Consider the following 20,050-nt stretch of genomic DNA (forward strand, 5'->3'; position numbering starts at 1 on the left):
AATACAATGCATAACTATTTACTAAAATGTTCATATGGGCATCCCTAAAATCGGTCTTAGTGCAACCAAAGACCTATGCACCACACTGAGGCAAATGTTGGCTTTCTTCTTACCCTCCAGTTTACCATGTCTATGTAATGGGAGTCACAAGGAAGCAGGAGCTCTGTAAATACAGTTAAGTTTGAGAGAAATATCGGAAGTGAACATGGGAGTCAAGTAACACTGCCCTCCAACCTCAGCTGGAAAAGCACAGAATCCCTTAATCCCTCTCTTCACAGCTACAAAGTAAAAGACCATAACCTCTTGTCTTTGTGGAGCTCCTCACTATCCACCAAGCATTCACCTCTATTTGACTCTCACATGTACTATTTAAGTAACACTAATTATCTCCATTTTACAAATGAGGTAAACTGATTCGCTCAGTCATTTTTGTGATTTTAGCTAACATTTTTTGAGCTCTGTATCAGCTTATGGTAACAAAAAAAAGCCCAAACTCAAAGTAGTACAACACAGCAAAAGTATCTTTCTTGCTAAAGTCATAATTCTGGGAGGGCAAACAGGTAAGAAGGGTAGTTTTTCTCTACAGGAGTTGCTCAGGGACCCAGGTAATGCAGGCTCCACCATCTTGACCACAAGTCTTCCAAATTACCTAGGTCATCATCGTCTCTACCAATAGGAAGGCAAAAAAAGCATAAAAGAACCACAAAGAAATTCTTCAGAAGCTAGACTGGGCCACAGCACTTCTAGTCACATTCCACGGGTCTAAAGCTCAGTCATATAACCATGCACAGCAGACTGGGAAATATAGTCCAGCCATGTGTCCAGAGAAAAGGAAAGATAGCTTCAGTTAACAGCTTTTAGTTCTGACATGAGTGCTTTATCAGTCAGGATTCCCTTCTATGTTCTTTTTATTAATGTACGTTATGAAAAATATATATGTCAATTACCTATCAAGCCCATAATTTCATGGATATTATTGCTTAAGGTGAGGCTTAAATGTAAATTTAAATTTTTTTAAAGAATAGTGAGTACATTTAAGAGAATCATAGTAAATCTATAATACTAATATTTAAACATCACAAAACCCCAGAGATAGGTCCTACTGTTATTCTAATCGAGATGAGGAAATCGAGACACCAATGGACAAACTGATTGTCTAAGTCACAAAGCTAGTGACTTACATATCACTTAAATATGGAAAAGACTTGCAGCAGATGCTATCAGAGCTCCACCACATGGCCTCAAATCCCTACACCATTTTTGCACACAGATTCTCTGCGTGCTCTCACTCCCAACAGCCAGCCCCTGTGGCCCTTTGTGTTGGGTGCTGAAACCAACTTGCCCTAGAGCAGGCGTCTCCAAAGCCCTGGGTCACGTACCAGTACAGATCCGTGGCCTCCTAGGAACCCTGCACAGGAGGAGGCGATCGGCAAGAGAGTGAACGAAGCTTCACCTGTCTGTGCAGCCGCTCCCCAGCGCTAGCATCACCTCCTCAGCTCCATCTGAGATCATCAGGCATTAATTAGATTCTCAATGGAGCTCTGGTCCCTGGTGCCAGAAAGGTTGGAGACTACTGCCCTAGAGCAAGAATAACCAGAAGTGCCTTGGAATTTATATTCCAATGGGAGAAAGGAGGATGTATAAATGCCCCAACTTCCTTGCCCCTAATGGAGACAATTCTTAGGTATAACCTACAATACCATTTCCAAAGCTGCTCTGTGAAATTAAAGCGAAGTTACCCTCCATGAGACTCAGCTTATTAACACACCCTCTTCAGATTCTTCTATTGGTTCAACTTCCCCAAAACCTTCCAGATTTTCCTGGGAATATCTCCAATAAAAAATAAATAAAATAAATCACATTCACATGAATCCTTTTCTCAGTATCTGCTTCCAGGGAACACAAACTAAGAAAAATCTAAGAACTACTCTGGTTCAAAGTTCCCCAAATGACAATCATTCACACACATACTTAGTACAACTACAGAATACTAATACTACTATCAATTTCTTTATGTGGCTGATTTTAACTTAAAGAACTTTACTTTAAAAGGGTACTTTATATCGCTATCTATGTAGTTTGCATAAGTAGAAGGCGATATCAAATACAATTTAAAAATAAAGGATTTGATTCCGGCTAGCCCGGGTAAAAAGTCCTAAGCTGAAAATCTTTAAAGCACACCAGCATGAAACCAAAAAATTTTCCTTGACAAAATCTTAAGGTTACAAAGATATTTAAAAGAGAGTAACTTCCTCACTACATGATTCATCAGTATTTGATGCTGCATCTCTGTATTACCTAGTCTCATATGCCGCCAATGGCATGCACCCCACACTCTAGAAAGCAATGCTTTAGCAGCCATTTTGCAAGGCTGTGTACGTTTCTAGCACATAAAACAATTCCTGATCCATAACCCATGTACAATAAATATTAAATGGTTTAAGGAGGAAACTGAGTCTCAAAGAAGTTGAGAATCATACCTAAAGCCACAGAGCTGATCAGTGGGCCAGAAACAAATTGAACCGATTCTCTCCATGCCAGCCATCTGTCAGCATCTAAAACAGTGATGTGATTCACTCCTAAAAACTCACTATGACTTTTCCCAGTGACTTCATCTATGGCAGTAAGTCTATATAAACATATAGTTTTATATTATCTTATAATGTTTGTTTCCCCCATTTTCCCCAAAATTCTTTGAGAAATCCATAGAATATCATTGCTGGCTGATTTTCATCTACTATTTGCCTATTGTCATAACCATAGCCTCTTTTTATTACTCTTTTTTCAACTACTGCTATTACTTTTTTTCTTTCATTATAACCCTCAGAATTGATTTCACTTTTATATTCATTATTGTTCACTTATAATCAGCTTTTGATTGCATGCTGATTATTCTTAAATTTCAACTTTATACTACTGAAGAAAAACAGTGCTTGGTGTTATGCACTGATTACAAAATAAGCAGATTATGTAACTTTTTTAAAAGGCCTGTAACGCATGTTTTAAAATGCAGGGTTTTTTTTTTTGTTTAACCTTGGATGAGCTGTCTGAATAAAGAGAATGGTTAAGAACTGGACAAGATTAAAAAAAAAAAAAAAAGAGTTTTCTTTATTTAAGCAAAATAAAAAATACCAGAACTTACACATTTGCACAAACAAGGCTCTGTATTTATTGCAATTTCTTGCTACTGTTCAAAATATTTCTAGAACTCCTATCTGGGGAGCAGTATCAAAGCCTTGCCCCATTCCTTAGAATACTCTTCTCAACTGCAATTCTTTCTTTACATCAATTCCACTTTCAGAAATGGTCAGAGCTTCTCAAATCCACACTGGTGAATAAGGCAGTAGGAAACAAGGTTCTGGTTCAAAAACAAGTACATGAAGCATAAAGCAGAATGAGTCATGGTCATGGTTCATAAACCAGCTTTCTAAGCAGCTAGAAAAGATGTGCATTTCTAGGATAAGTGCCTAGGTGAAAAAGCACAAGATGAGCCAAGCAGCTGGCATTCTGCACAATGCCAAGGCCACTGTAGTCATTTCCTAGGGCTGCCATAACAAACTATGGAAGTATCTTGTTTTATTGTACTTTGTTTTATTGTGCTTCACAGATTTTTTTTTACAAATTGAAGGCAAGTCCTTCAATCAGTAAAGACATTATGACTCACCGAAGGCTCAAATGATGATTAGCATGTTTTAGCAATAAACTATTTTTTATATTAAGGTATGTATCTTTTTAGATACAATGCTATTGTACTTAACAGACTACAGTGTAGTATAACATAACTTTTATATGCACTAGAGAACCAAAAATTCTGTGTGACTTGCTTTCTTGCAACATTCATTCTATTGTGGTGGTCTGGAACTGAACCAGCAATAACTCCAATATATGCCTGTACCACAAACCGGGTGGCTTAAACGAGAGAAATTTTTTGTCTCACAGTTGTGGAGGCTAGAGGTCTGAGATCAAGGTGGCTTCAGGGCTGGTTTCTCCTGAGGCTGTGAAGGAAAATTTGTTCCATGCCTCTCACCTAACTTCTGGTGGTTTGCTGGCAGTTGGCTTATAGAAGCATCACGCTGATCTCTGTCTTCATGATCAGACTCTACCTTTCTAAGTCTCAAGTTTCCCTTTTTATAAGGACATTAGTCATATTGAATTAGGGGCTACCTGATGCCCTCATTTTAACTCGATCATCTCTGTAAAGACCGTATCTTCAAATAAGTCACACTGTAAGGTACCAGGGCTTAGGTCTTCAACCATGAATTTTAGAGGAAATGTAATTCAACCCATAATAGGCACAACTGAATAGAACAATGTGAGCTACAGCCCAAGGAACTGTACAGGACAGCCACTGTGACAACAGGAAAGTTGTTTAAAGCTAGTTTGCTCCTCTTTAAAATGGGTAAAATGATGACAGTAAGAATGCCTACCTCCTAGGGTCACTATGAGGACTCGATGAGATAATCCTCTTCAGGTGCACAGTGCAGGCCTTAGCCCATAGGAATGTGATTCATAAATATCAGGTGTCTGTTTCTATATGTACCCAATGTCAGGTTATCCAAACAGACGCCATTAACATGCACTGTATAGGTGAGTCCAAGGGAAATTGCATAGCTGTATTTCCAGAGAGCAGAGGGAAGCCCTCTCAAACACCAAAGCCCTCTTGTTGTAACTGCCCATTTCTCATTGGTCTCCACCAGACTAGACCGTAGGTTCCTTAAAGGCAGCAACTGTCTCACACGGCCAAGCTTCCCACCAACCCACTATCTTCTGGGCCTAATAGTGCATTTAACAAATATCCACTAGAAGAATGAATGAACATGAATATTTAATACAGTATTAACAGGAAAGGTATTTTTTAGCAGACATTTTAACCAGACATGGCAAACAGAAAATGTAGCCCAAACTATATACCAAACGTTTCTACTTGGGTAATCTTTAACATAAATATGTGTTCATTGTACACCCACATAGCAGCATTATTCACAATAGCTAGTCTAAAGCAACCAAAGTGTCCACTGATGAATGGATGAACAAAATGTGATATATACTTATAACAGAATATTATCCAGGCTTCAAAGGCAAGGAAATTCTGACACATGCTACAACATGGAAGACACTTAAAAACATTATGCTAAGTGAAATAAGCTAGTCGCAAAGGACAAATATTATACAATTCATCTTATATGAGGTTCTTAGAGTAGTCAAATTCATAGAGACAAAGTAGAATGGCAGTTTCTTGGGCCAGTGGAAAGGAGAAAATGGAGAGCTAGTACTGTGAAGGTTCAGAATGAAACACCCCAAAATGTGCCTCTGTGGTAGGCATGTTGTTTTAAGAAAAGCAACTTTAGCCTCGGGCTCAAGAAAAACTTCTACTCCTCCCTTAATTACCTGAAAGAATTTGAATTAGGGGCCTTGTCCACAATAAGAGGTTATTAGACTTAAACCTCTCTATAGAGCAGAGCAAACTTCTATTTACTAAACATCAGCTCTTCTTATCACTCTGCAAAGACCCTTTGAAGCCCCCAAAGCACCTTACCTCATCCCTAGTTCAGAATGTCTTATATACCCACTTTCCCTTTCTGTCTCTGAACCTCCTGTGCATGTGGGGGTCTTTGACTCTTATTTATATGGGGTTCCCATACACATGTATATGTTACATATGGTTATTTTCTATTGCTGATCTGTCTCATGTCTATTTGATTATTAGACCAGCCAAAAGAATATTGAGAGTAAAGTTTCTTCTTCCCCCATAGTGTTTAATGGATACAAAGTTTCAGTTAAGGAAGATGAGAAAGTTCTGGAGCTGGTGGTAGTGATAGTTGCACAACAATGTGAATTCACTTAATGCCAAAAAAGCTACACTTAAAAATCATGAAAATGGTAAATTTTGATATACATATGTATATATATCACAATAAAAAATAAAAAATTTTAATGAAAAATATATGCATTCATATTTTTAGTACCTTTGGAAATCCGAGAAGCAAAAACAAGGTTTTAGAGACACAAAAGGCATCTGCTGGTCCAAACTTTGAATCAAAAAGTTCTTTTGCTACTCTGAATACCTTAAAATTCAATCACAAAAACACTGCTTTGCATTCCTAATTAATTTTACTTAAATTATAACAATTTTGCTTATTTAAAACTTCAAAGCTTCAGGAAGAATTCTTTTCTGACCTATTAAGAAAGACTTTGAAGTATATTGGGGGGAAATGATTCACCCTGTTGCACAGAAGAAAATATCTTTAAGAAAGGAATACTGTAACTCATAGATTACTATAAAGATAACATTATAGATATACTGCAAATATTAAGAGAAATTAAATACCATACTCACTTGGGGCTACTTAATGGAAAAGGAAATTTAATAATTTTCTCTTTTCTTTATCTAAAGTTTAAATTAACTCTAAGTTTTCCCACACCTTGAACTTATATAAAATATTGTCAATGTAAGAAACATCCAAACCTATAAAAATTTTTATAAGAGTTTATTTAAGCCAAACTAATGACAATTGCCAGGAAGCAAGATCTCAAACGTTCCGGAGAATAAATGTTTTGCAGTTTCTTTTATGCATCTGAAATTGAGGGGTTGTAAGGAAGATTAAATGAAGGTGGAAAAAGCAAGACAGGGATTGGATTACAGGAGAGTTAACAAGATGTTCTCCCCTGAGGGTAGCTATGCCCTCCTGGGGTATTTGGCATTTCAAAGGTGTGTTAACCTAAATGCACAGGAACAATGGACAGGACTGGCTTAAAACCTTTCACTAAACAAGTTATAGGCCTGGGGCGGGACTACCCACCATGACCCGCCCAGTTAGGAATTTATGATTTATTACAGCGCCTCTTTTTCATCCACAATATACATAGTTATTAAATCAATTTTATACCATTCATAAAAGCCTCACTTTAAACATATATCAAACAAAAAAGAAAGCATCCATTACATTCACATGATTTCCTGCTAGGAGTTCTAGATTTGGTATTCCAATCTCAAAAGCACCAGTGATGTTGTGAATCATAATAAAAAATACATATTTGGTCTTCATCTCTGGTGTTGGTACAGAGCTCCCAAAACCCTTGAAATTTCCCAAGTGATAAGAGTGTTATGTTAACGAGACAACGTTCAGAAAGCGCCTAAGCAAACTAAAGATGGGGACCAGAGATTAGAGACTTGGAACTTTCACTCCCATCCCTTCACTTCAGGGGAAGGGAGAAGATCAGGAGATTCAATCACCAATGGCCAGTGATTTCATGAATCATACCTATGCGATGAAGCCTACGCAAAAATCCCTGAACTATGAGATTCTGAGAGCTGGGCTGGTAACTACAAAGAGATTTGGGGAGAGTGGTATGCTCATAAAGAAGGGCCAGGTTGGGATTCCCCTAGTAAAAGCCTCGCAGTGTCCCCGGCTTCACCTTTCCTTGCCCTATAGCTTAATAATAGATTGACCCAGAACTTGGAACTTCCCCTGCCATAGAAAGTTGCCCTGAAACTTATGATTAATGCCCTTATACTTAATGATCACAATCCTGGTTTAGAATTCTTTCCAGACTACTCCCATCTTTGTTCTTGGGTTGGCTCCGTGAAGCACAACAGACACACCCAGAACCATCACATAGTTCCTGGAATAACACCGTTTTTCCCTTAAGTACTCTAAGTCAGACTGAAAACGCAAGGCAGTTTTTGAAGGTGTTAACCTGCTGCCTTCTCAGATCACTGGTGCTCTGATAATAAACACTTATTCTAAATATCCCAACTCCTGTGTCGGTCTACTAGCTGAGCGGCACAAGAAACACGAGCCCCAGACTCAGTTACTCTCCAGTTACACTTAGAGGGCACGAAAACTCCACAACTCTCTCTACATACCTTGTCCTAGTCATTCATCTCTTTCATTGGGCTATACCTGAATTGTGGTACTTTATAATAAACCAGTAATCTAGTAAGTAAAATGTTTCTCAATGTTCTGTGAGACACTCTAGCAAATTAATCAAATCTGAAAAGGGCATAATGGGAACCTGCAATCTATAGCCAGTTGGTCGGAAGACTGGAGGACAACTTGAATTTGAGATTGACATCTGAGGTGAAGTGGGGACAGTCTTATAGGATTGACCTGTGGCATTTGACACTATTTCTACATAGTGTCAGAACTGAGTTGAACGGGAGGACAAGCAGCTGGTGTCAGAAAATTGCCTGATGGTGTTGGAAAACCCACACATGAGAATTGGTGTCAGAATCTACACCCTTAGACTAAGCCTCCCCAAAGACTTGTCACAGGATTTCTGCCTCCATTTCAAACTAAGCTACCACTCAAGACAATCATTCAATCCTTCATCATTTTTAAAATAGAGAGGATAATCTGTTTACAATTTCACAATCTCAAAATTTATCTAGTTTTCAAAGAGCGCATTTATTTTTTCATGCTAATAATAAAAAAGTTAAACACTGAAAAATTCATTTTTCTTTTCCCTATATTGTTAGTTTTCGATTTTAATGACACAACTTTAAGTTCTAAATCTTAACAAAGAAATACTCACCATTAGTAGTTTATTTTCTTAATCAAAAATAATGAATAACTCTCAGCTTTCTTTTTATTACTTATTAAAGGTCCACGTAAGCCCTAAGGCTGGAGTGAGAATGCACATTAAATGTGGTTTTCCTCCCCCTTCTTTTCAAAAGTAAATTAATACAAATAAGTCCTTCGAAGTCCAAGGGTTGTAACATAGCATCTCCACAGCAATTAGGAGAGCTTCAGCAAAAGATGGTGACATCTAGCAAAAGATAAAGATAGTTTCCTTAGAATATGTGAAGAGATCTCCATTGATAAGGGGAAAACTGCAATATTTTCTGATACAGGCTAAAATGCTGGTCTCCACTCCCAATCAATGCCGAGTATAAGTCCTTTTCCCAAGAGATATTGTTTTATTCCTTCACTCCTCAGCACATAAAAGGCACTACAGGGAACCGCTCTCTCTCCTTCCATGTCATTTACCCACTGTGACTCTTTTGATTCCCTACTCTGCACTTATATTGCTCATCTCCCTGCAAGTGGCAGAGTTGAGGGGTTTTTAGGATGAAGGCATAGAAAACATTGAAGGGTGCCTTTCATAAAGCCTTTCTGATTATAGTTAGTGATAATATTACAAAACCAATAACTAATATTTATTGACAGTTTAGTACACAGTGCTAAGGTGATATGCACAAGCTCAGTTAATCTTCAGTGTAACTCTAGAAGGTGAATACTGTGACTCTCCCTACTTTTCAGATGAGGAAGCTGAGGTACAGGGAAATTTCATCAAATTTAAGAACCAATGACTTTTTGCACCACTTTATGTACCATTGTGAAAAAAACCTGCCAATCAATCTATGACACAAGTGATAGAAATCTATGATCCAGATTTCAGAGATGTTGAAATATGAAAAAGAAAAATGTGTCACAATAAAATACATAAGTAATTTTCACAAGATCACAAATCTACCAAGTGCTGCAAGCAAGATCTGAACCCAGGCAGTCTAGTTCCAATCCTGGTTCATGCCCATTATCTTGGCATAATTATTAACAATACCCCCTTTTACTCCAAAACGTGCTCCAGTTAAGGATAAAATATAAGGTCTTCCTACATGATGTAAGTGAAATGAAACCTGCCCCCGAAGTTCCAGCTGACTGCACCAGGGACTGATGTGGGAGCCAGCAGCCTCTGCAGGTGGCTTAAAGGAACTCTGCCTGACAGGGCAGCTCCTTATTGAGCACTGGCAAAAGGACCCAAACGAATCCTCTTTTGGAAGCATTAAGTGGACGAGAACCAAGAGAAGTTCTCAACCTCAACTATTATTCTAAGCAAAGCTGAGGAAGTGTTCCAGGCCTGTACGAAGTCTGTAGTCTACATCTGTCTTGGAAACACTCACTTGGCTATTTGGATGGATGAGCTGACTTCCCATGACACTCCATTTTCCCACTTAATATTAAGTGGAAAAATTTTCTCTCCAGAAAATTACTTTTCATTGTGATCAAAAGAAAATGATCTAAAACACGGCCCACTGCTATCGCCTTAAGCTCTGGTAAATTAGTCCAGCACAAACCAGAAAAGTAAATAGTAAGAAAATCGAAAAGGAAACAAAGCAACTACAAACATGTGGACATGGAGAAAAGAACACAGGTTAGCAACAGTTCATGAAGGATAGAAAATATAATGGTGTTCTAAATGGATGAGGACACCCTAGCAACACTGCACTCAAGGGCCCTATGACTCGGGCTCTTGCTGCTCCTCTCCAAGAGTCCCCACATCAACCATGGACAGTGGGACTGAGATGGAGACCTTATGCAAAACCAGTCAATCTTTCAGCTGGCTAGTGACCCAAACCTGAGTGCAAAAGGATGAGACAGGCCAATGAGATTTTCTTGTTATTAGGACTAGGTCTTTCTGGGAGACAGAAGCTGGATGATATGTTGGGGGCAGGGAGCTGGTATGGGCATGGGGATGAACAAAGTCACGTGCAGGTAGAAGTTATAAAGAGATGCTACCATGAGTAAGCGACCAGTTAACAGAACAGACAAGGTACAGAAAAGGCAACATCAAGTAAGATTTGTCTTGAGTTCTAGTATGTATCCCTTTCAATAAACCTTTATTTTTTATTTTTTATCTTGAGCTAAGTCCAAATAGGTCTCCTCACACCCTCTTCACTCAGGGACGGTAAACAGCGTTTATCACCTTTTTGCTATAAGGCAGAGGACAGGAGAGCCAGCAATGGGGACCCAGCAGGGGAAGCATGAGTCCTGGCCAGTCTATTTCCTTAATGATGCCAGTCTTTCTCTCCTGCCCCCTCGCCATGATTTAGGCCATTTTAGTACATCTCCTTTGTATCTCTCTTATATTTGTTTTCCAGGGTCAATCTTGGTTTTGTTACACCTGTTGTCCTAGTGTGATTACTCACAGTGTTCAAGTTCACACTCAAAAGTATCCCAATTTGGCAATAAAATATGTGGTCACTCTCATTTTAGTCCAAGCCCCCATCTTCTCCCATTATATGTGCCATTAAGCAAATGTCAGAGAACACAAAGGTAAGCAGCGCTGAAGGCAAGACTTAAACCCAGGCAGTCTTACTCCAGTCCTAGTTAATGTCTATTATCCTGGCATAATTACTAATGGCACTGAGTCGTTGCAACATTCTCCCAAATGATCTCCATATTTTCATTCCTCCCTCTCCCCACTCCATGTAGAAAGAGTACTCTAAAGCATAAAACTGCCCTGTCACCCCAGCATCTAAAAGCCTTCAATGGCTCCCCATCTCCCTCAAGAACAAATCTTAACTCTATTACCAGATTCGAAAGACTCAGCAGAATTTTGCCCCTGCTTACATCTCCAGCCCAATCACTGACTGCCCTCCACCGCAAACTCCACAAAGCAGCCCTTCTGAGATTCCTCAGTGCCCTGGAGTTACAATCCTGGAACTAAGACAGGAAATAGAAAGGGAAATGGGGCAAGCAAATGGATAAATGGATAGGGGTAGACAAAGAGATGCCAGGTCCCATCCCACCCCCACTCACAGGACTCAAGTTTATACAGACCTATTCCTTGTGCTTTGCCAGGTCTCCAGTATCAACTCATACAGTGTACCAAATCCCTCTAATTTTCAAAATAAAAATAAATTTTAGAGGTAAATGTTAGAAATCTATGCCTTCATGACTAGTACCTACATGCTATTCATTGGGAGTCATTTCTAAAAAAGGGCAAAAGTTGCCACATAATCAGCACACTGATCAAAGTCTGAACTCAGGATACCAGGAAACTTCATCCTCTATTACCAAAGTCTACCCTGCAAAAGCCATGCGATTTCACAATTTCTCCAGCATTCTTGAAACCCTGAAGGCAGTGCTTTGTACCGGGCAGACAGTAAAGGGCATGTGCCAGTTGCCCTTTGCTACGTGTTGTGACTACAGCCTATTCTTTAGGTGTCCCCCCACCTCAAATCTTTGACACACATGAGGTCCAGAAGCCATTACTACGAAGTCAACACTAAGATGTGCAAATGTTTCTGGAATGAGCAATATCCAGGATGGTACAAATGAGCTCCCCATGGGATCCTCCCCACTGCCACCCTGGGCGTCAACAGACCTTCACCCCATCTGTGGAATAATGAAGATGACCAGAGCCCAGGCAGCAGGCTTTGCACTCTCTGAGCCTCAGGTTCCCCAGATGTAAACTGAGAATAATTACCACTGTCTTACATGGTTGTTGCAAAGATTAAATGATATAAAAACTGAAACACCAAGCCAATGCCTAACTCTGAGTTGGCAGCAAATGATGAATGTTTATCAAATTTGGGAAAGGAAAATTAATCTAGCTTAATAAGTCTTTTAAAAATACAAGTAAATTTAGCTTCAAATTCACTGCAAGAGAAATAATCACTATGAGCCCACCATTTAATCATAATGCCAAATGTCATATATATCACCTTATCTAATCTTTGTAACCATCTGTGAGAATTATCCCCTTTTGGGGAACAAAAAACTGAGGTTCGGTTGGTTCAATAATTTGCAGAACAACAATCCGGCAGACACAGAATTTGAACTCGGTACCATTTGAATGCAGAACTCATTTCCTTTTCTCCTGTTACTCTGTTTCCCAGACTCCAAAACCAGCAAAGTATGGAATCAAGAGAGGGCTTGGAGAGGACAACTGTTCAGTGGTGATCAGTACACCTGAGTCAGGACAAGCCCAAATGACAAAAAGTACCTGGCATTCAGGGGCAGAGATGGGGAAAAGTAAGCAATCGGTATAACTGGATACCAGCCCAAACAAGATCTTTTGGCAACCTAGCATAACGTTTTAGTAATGTTAAGTGGCTTATTAGTATGAGGCAGGTGATTAGCTGGCATTGTGATTTTAAGCAAGTCACTGTTGCCCCTTGTGCCTCTGTTCCCTTAAATGCAACATGAAAGCCATACAATCTCTCTTGCAGTAATGTATGTTACAGAAATAATGTGCAGAAATAATTTTATACAGGGTCTGTCATGTACAAAATGATTACTCCTATTAGTATGAAAGCCCTTTCCTAAGCCCTTTCACAACTAGACTTTCTACAGCCCCTTCCTCCCTCACTTGCCTAAATTATCTGCATCATCCCACAACTTCTGCTACCCACCTCTCACTTCTCTATGTACCTCTCATTCTGTTACACCACAAAAGCTTATTGACTATCTTGTCAGGCCAGCTGGAGAAATGACGGTACATAAGAAAAATCTATCCTCACAGAGCTTAGTTTCTTACATTTGTGGGAAAGGGAGAAAGACAGACAATAAACAAACAAAAAACACATAAGACACCACCAGGTAAAGTGTTATAAAGTACAATAAAGCAGGTAAGGGGTGAAAGGCAGTCAGATAATTAGGGAAAGCCCTGTTTGAATGAAAGGAGAGAACAAGGCATGAGATCGGAGGGAACAGTGTTTCAGACAAGGGAACATCAAGCACCCTGTACAGTGTCTTAGACGATTAACAACATAGTCTCCTCATCCTCAACCGCAGCACTCACAGTGCTGTGGTATAATTATTGGTTTACATGCCAATTTTGCCACTAGACTATGAGCCTCCTTGAGGGTAGGGGCTGTATATCTTCATTCCGCATTCACTCAGTCATACAACACTCATTAGTTAAGTGCATCTATATAACCAGCATTCTCTTAAGCACTGGGTTTACAGTGAACAACTAAATCAATATAATCTCTGCCTTTGGGAGTTTACAACAAATAGCACTGGGCATATGATAAATGCTCAGAAAATATTTACCATTTGAATAATATTTGCTTGATTTTTAGTTATGTAGTTCTATGCCAGGCTAAGTTCTGGGCTTTCTACAGCCCCGTCCTTCCTTCCTCATTTGCCTGAAAGATCACCATCCTTCAACTTCTGCTACTCATCCTCCTCTCCCTTCTCCACACCAAACTGTTTGGGATGACGCATAATCTCCCTATGTTCTCTTTCTCCTCTGTTGTGCATACAGTCCACTCCATCTGGAATGCCCTCCCCACCTCCATCTTCTTCAATAGACTAACAGCATTATTTCTCAAAATACCATTAGTATATTGATTTTATCATTTGCTCAAACATATACAAATCTCTCAAGTTCCTCAGGCAAAACGTTTCATCAAGTAATAGAAAGCGATGTATCAACTGACAACTCCAGATTTAGTAGTAAAAAGAGTTGAAGGACAACTGATCTGAGGTTACTTATATAATTTCTTTCCCTCTCCAAAATACAAGATATTTCAGTGACTTTCTGGGCATTGTGCCTCCAGAATTGGGCCAAGGTACAAGAACAGCAAAGTTCTCAATACTGTGGGTCTGTGTGTTCCATCACCCACTCATAAAAGAAATGTTTCATTTACAGTAAACAAAACCAATTTGGCACAGGAGCTATCACTTAAAGGTCTTCCCCACATAGAAGGTCAATAGTTTAGCATCTAAATTATTTGAGATGGATTTCCTTTTCCAACAACAGAAATTGCAGCTGTACTTCATTTAAAAAAAAAAAAAGATAGAAAAAAGTCAGATATTTATCTTTCTAAGCAAGAAGGTTAAGTCACAACTTCTAGTGCAGCCTCCACAGCCTCATTTAGCTGATAAGAACTGGCATATAACCTTTAGTCCTTCACTTCTAAAAGGCATACATCCATCTTTCTCCTCCTACTTCCAGAAAGAGCAGAAAATTAAGCTGAAGCCATCCATTTTGAAGTATATAACAGCAGGAACATGGGTTTAAGTAGTTTCCATCAACAATGTACATTTCTCTCCAAATGCCTGGACAGAAGCTCTGGGCTTTGTGGAGAACCGCACAACGATTCTATAGCTGGGGGCCTGAGAGGTAGTGTTTCTACAATGTCTCTGCTTCTCTTACAACAGAACAGCTCTGTGAACTTCACCCACATATTATGAAAGGGGAAGTGTACTAAAAGTCAACAACACCATGCTCAGAATTACCAGTAACCATTTAAACTTGGCATTCTCAGCCAAGATTTCCCCAAAGACGTGATCGATAGAATGGGTCACCTCTGTGCTCACTATGGTTGCACCTGCTGTATCACACTGCCATGTACCACACAGCACCCTGTTCTCCTGGCTGTCTATTTGGATATGGCAACATGGACTGCCTGCTAGAATTTGGGTGAGAAGATGCCTAACAATGTGGATCTTTACTGGAGTGCAGAGTGCACTAAACAACATTGCCCCCAAAAGTTTCAAAGCCAGGGCAGATTTACAATTACAGAGTATAGTACAGTAAGGAAATGCCTGCTCTTCGGCAGCTAGAATTGTGATTCAGACCCAGCTGCTGTTTACTAGCTAAATAACTTTAGACAAGTCTCTCAGCTACTCTATGCTCTTAAAAATACCTTATCAGACTCCGAAAGTCCCCACATAATCTGGCCCCTGCTGAACTCTCAGATTATTACCAGTACTACCACTTTGCCCCTCTTTAACTGCCAGAGCATACTGAGCTCATTCCCACCACAGGGCCTTTGCACTTGCTATCCTCGCTGCCTAATATATTCTTCCCCAGAGTTTCACTGGCTGGTACTTTTCATTACTCAGGTTTCAGCTCAGATGGCCAAAACTCACCTCCAGGATCTCATAAACATAATGTTGAGGTATGTGAGTGCATAGTGTATAATTCCATTTACATAAAGTACAAAAAGGAACAAAACCAGTGTATGGCGGTATAAGTCAGGGGACTGGTTATCCATTTCAGGGTGGAGGTAGTGAAAGAAAGGAGCACCAGGGGGTCCTCTGGGTTACTGCTAAATGATTCGTTTCTTGATATGAATTTGGTTACCTGGACATGTTCATTTTGTGAAAATACATCAAGTTGTTCACTTACATACATTTCTAGTATGCATGTTACATTGCAATAAAAAATAAAACAAAACAAAAAACCATCTTGTCAAGTTGGTTTTCCTTTTGGCTAAGCTATTCATTCTCCATACAATGACCTTGTTTTATGTCCTTCAAAGCATTTGTTATTGGCTGAAATCATCTTCATTATTGTTTATGTATGTATGGTCTAGTCCCTTCACCAATTCCATTAAAATAAAGTATCATGTGGCCAAGGATTCTGCCTGTCTTGTTGAACCACCCCCAAATCTCAGCTCTTGGAACAGTCCTGTTTTAGGCATAGGCTGAAAAAAAAATATATATATGTAAAATAAGAAATGGCTAAATGGGGCCCTTTAAAGATATATCAACCATCAAAAATCAAAACAGTGAAGCCAAGAGCAGAGAAATAAAAAATTTCAATGATGTTATACATTAGGAATGGGTGTCAGATGTTAAATTTAACTACAGTGATGGCTAGATAAAGTGTTATTCTATGGGTACCTTCGTGAGAGTGGTTAAAGTTACTTCTCAAAGCAGAAACTGGGTCTTTTATCTATATATGCCCCAACAGTTTTGCCTAAGGCCTAGTACAAAATAGGTCTGAGCAAGAGTGGCAACAGAATTGAGACACTGGGTAAGGACTCTTGCAGTTTTGTGGAAAAAGTGGGTGATATTCAATTGTAATGTCTGACATCAGCAAGAGAGTAGATAGGCACAACATCCAAGCAGACTTAGGTGAAGCGAATGCTAAGTATCCAAGAATTTGAAGAGTTCCTTATAAGGCATGAGCAATACTCACCTATTTGTGTGTGTGTTTTTTGTTTTGTTTTGTTTTGTTTTTTTTTTTTTTGCCAATTCTAAGATGTCTACATAGGAAAAACAGAAATGTGTAGTATTGCTGATGACTTGGATGTTCTACTGGTTTCCACTGGCATGCAGACTAATATATGCTGTGTTTTCGGTAGCGAATCTACACTCACAAAGCAACAGCCTGTTGTAATGGAAACTTAAAAGTAAACCTTTATTTTGGAATCAGCTCTGCCACAAACACTCTTTGAACAGGTCATTGAACCTCGTTAGGCCTCAATTTTTCTACCTATGAAATGAGCTGGTTAGACTAAATGCATGCTAATGCCCATTTTCGAATTCCTGGATACTGTGTACTGTTCTCGACTTACAAAAATTATTCTCATCTTCTGAGCCTTCTGTTTACAAAATAACTAATCATCTACAAGTATGTAAATCAAGGTTGCCAGATGGAGTGAAGTAGGAAATCCTTTCACCCAGTCTTCTTGCCAAACCGAGGATAATCTATCCCCAACCAGATTCTGTGGAGTGCTATGTTCAAGCTCCCATTTCTTGGTGAGGCAAAAAGCCTTATCATACTTCATTAAACACTTGGGTTTCTCTAATTACTTCCTTTGCTTGAGTTTTCATTGCTGTAGGCCCCACATTTCTCATCAATTCAAGTCTCTAGTCATATTTAGCACCACAATTTTTTTTTTGTCACACCTAAATAATGAATGGGACTTGATCACCTGGAGGTATTCTCCTTATGTTATTACAATAGTTATTAGTGATTTTAATTAGACAACACTGCCACTCCTTTTGCTATCCCACCAGTCAAGTGCCTGTTAAGATTATTAGAGTAATAAGTATTAGCACCTTTTAAATTTACATTAACAAAGAGAGAAATGAGAAGTCAGGAAATGAAAGGAGAAAAAAGAAAAAAAAACAAAAACAAAAAACGCAGATGTCATAATTAACCAAAGCTTAAAGTAACTGAAAATATCATTAGTAGCGATTTTTAAATTTTCTTTAAAACTATACTATGCACATCCTGGTTAAAACAGCAGGATCATTTGTCTCTCTTCAATTAAAAATGCGAAAGTCGACAAGGACATCCCTCTGCTGCGGCTGAGCGCCACAGTCCTTTCTTTAAATGGGGAGAGAGACTCCACGGAGAATAAGAGTGGTTGAGTGATTTCTTCCAGAGTCATCACCAACTCATAACTCCCCAAAGGCCTCCTAATTACTGCAACTCTTGCCGTCAGCAGATGGTAAACTCTACCAAAGGCCAAGTTCTAATAGCTGATACTCAGCATTCGCCACTGGCCCTCTTGGGTTTTTCTCTATAAGCAAGGCGAAAGTGGCCAAGGCCAATGCTCTGATGTGTTTTAGTGACAGGATTAATTTTTCATTGAAAGGAGAAAGAAGAGTGTTTCCCATTTTTCTCCCTGACCACTCATTTCACCAACTGAGGTGCCCCAAAGACTACAAAAAGCAGGCAACGTGCAGAAAGTTCACTGCAGGAGGTGAGCTACTACACGAGGTAGGCTGGGATGGGTTTCTAAGCAAGTTCGTCATGCCTAACAAGTGCGCTCAGGAATAGAGAAGTTTCAAAACCAGAAATGGTAAAGCAGATAATAAACATTCCGATCTCCAAAACCTGGCCCGAGGAACTTTTCCGAAACTTGCAATGCAGAGTCTGGTACAGGGCCAGGCGCCTTGCGCGCGAGGTCGGGGAACCGACGCCAACGCATTCTGGGACTTGCGTGGTACACACTCTGCGGCGGCCCGGGCTGCCGCCGCCCTTCGGCCCCGAGGTCCACACCCGAGCGGAGGGTGCAGGGTCCCTCGTGCGCCTCGGGCGCTGCAGAGCGCGTCGTCTCAAGAAGTGCGGCACCTGAGCAGCCCCGCACCCGGTGCCAGGAGGGAGACAGGTGGAGAAACAGGAACAGGAGCACCCGGGCAAGCGGGCGCCCAGTTAAGCGCCCTTCCCGCGGCGCCTGGCACAAGGCCTGCTCACCTGAGTCCTGGGCGCGAGGAGCGTGGGTTGGAGCGCCAGGTCTCGCAGAAGTTTCCGGGCCTGCGCTGCCATGGGGGACGCCATCTTAAGCAGGAAACCCGGCGTGGGAGAGCTAGGCTGCGCGCAGACAAGGGCGGAGAGGGAAGGGAGGAGGGAGGAGGCGGGCCCCGCGGGCCGTCCCCCTCCGCCCGGACCCGCCCCCTGCCCAGTTCCGCGGGCCGCGGGCCGCGTGCCGTGTGCCGCGTGCCGTGTGCCGCGGGCTGTGACCGCGTGCGCGGGGCTAGCACCTGGGCGCGGTTCCACGGCCTGTGCCCCGCCTGCGGGCGCTGCTGTCCAACACTTCGGGCCCCCAACACCTACTCCAAGTTCACCTTAGCATTCAGAAGCCTGGTGACCTCACTGTGCTACCCCAGGATGCAGCTGTTTTTGAGCAAAAATGGATCCCGAGCCCCAGTCATGGGGCTTAAACGATACCAGTGAACCGACCGACAAGCGAATATTAATCATTGCAGTGAGTGCTCAAAGGACCGGCCCACCGGGCTGACGCCGTCTAACAGTTAACTCTGGTCTAGTCATGGGGTCATCAAAGCAATGCTATTGAAGGCTTTTAAGCTCAGTTATCATCATAATAAGGACAGACATTTATTTGGAGTTTACTGACTCTAAACACTGTACGTGTAATAAAAATGATTGTAATAAATATACTCAATGAGTGCTAAGCACTTTACAAGTATAAACTAATATAGTCACCATAGCAACCTTTACAGTAGGTACAAGTATAAAAACCGCAGAGGCACAGAGAGGTTAAGGAACTTGTTCCTGGTCACAGACTTACCTGATAAGGAGTAGAAATGAGATTCAAACCCATGCTTTGTCTTCTCCCCACCCCATTAAGCGGTATCTTAGATTTCTTAACTTTACTTATTTTTGAACATGTAATCATAAGAAAAGCTACAATGTGACATACTACGCAACTACTCCTACTAGTTTCCTTCTCTCCTTCCTTCTTAAAAAGAATTTATTTTGACAAATTTTTATTTTGACAAATTAAAAAAGTTAAAAGAATATTACCCCAAAATGCTCAAATAACTTTTAGCCAGATCCACCACCTTTTTGCCACATTTCTTAGTCTTGATAGATAGATATAGATACATAGATTTATAACTCGTTCCTCATCACAATTTTACCTGCCAGATTTAGCATCTGTTGGTAATTATTGCTTGAATGTTTTATTAATATGGTGGTTGTCTAATTCCATCCTTTTCTACATCTTTTAGTTTACCCTCTACTCTGAAAAGACCTTTACCTTTTTTTATTTATTTATACTTTTCCACATTTCTTTATTTAAACTTGTATTCACTTGTATCAGTGTGGA

General features: G+C 40.3%; 1 protein-coding gene across 1 annotated transcript in view; it reads right to left on the bottom strand.

Annotated features, from left to right (window-relative positions):
* The window catches only part of SUCLG2 (succinate-CoA ligase GDP-forming beta subunit), a 267,458-nt gene extending 248,633 nt beyond the window's left edge, over positions 1–18,825 (bottom strand). The window contains exon 1 of the mRNA XM_011358503.2: positions 18,676–18,825. Coding sequence (XP_011356805.2) covers positions 18,676–18,759 — 84 coding nt within the window. The 5' untranslated portion in view covers positions 18,760–18,825. The remainder of the gene's footprint in view (positions 1–18,675) is intronic.
* Positions 18,826–20,050: the final 1,225 nt, after the last annotated feature.

This window comes from Pteropus vampyrus, unplaced genomic scaffold (genome assembly GCF_000151845.1).
Source record: "Pteropus vampyrus isolate Shadow unplaced genomic scaffold, Pvam_2.0 Scaffold41, whole genome shotgun sequence".
NCBI classification, from domain to species: domain Eukaryota; kingdom Metazoa; phylum Chordata; class Mammalia; order Chiroptera; family Pteropodidae; genus Pteropus; species Pteropus vampyrus.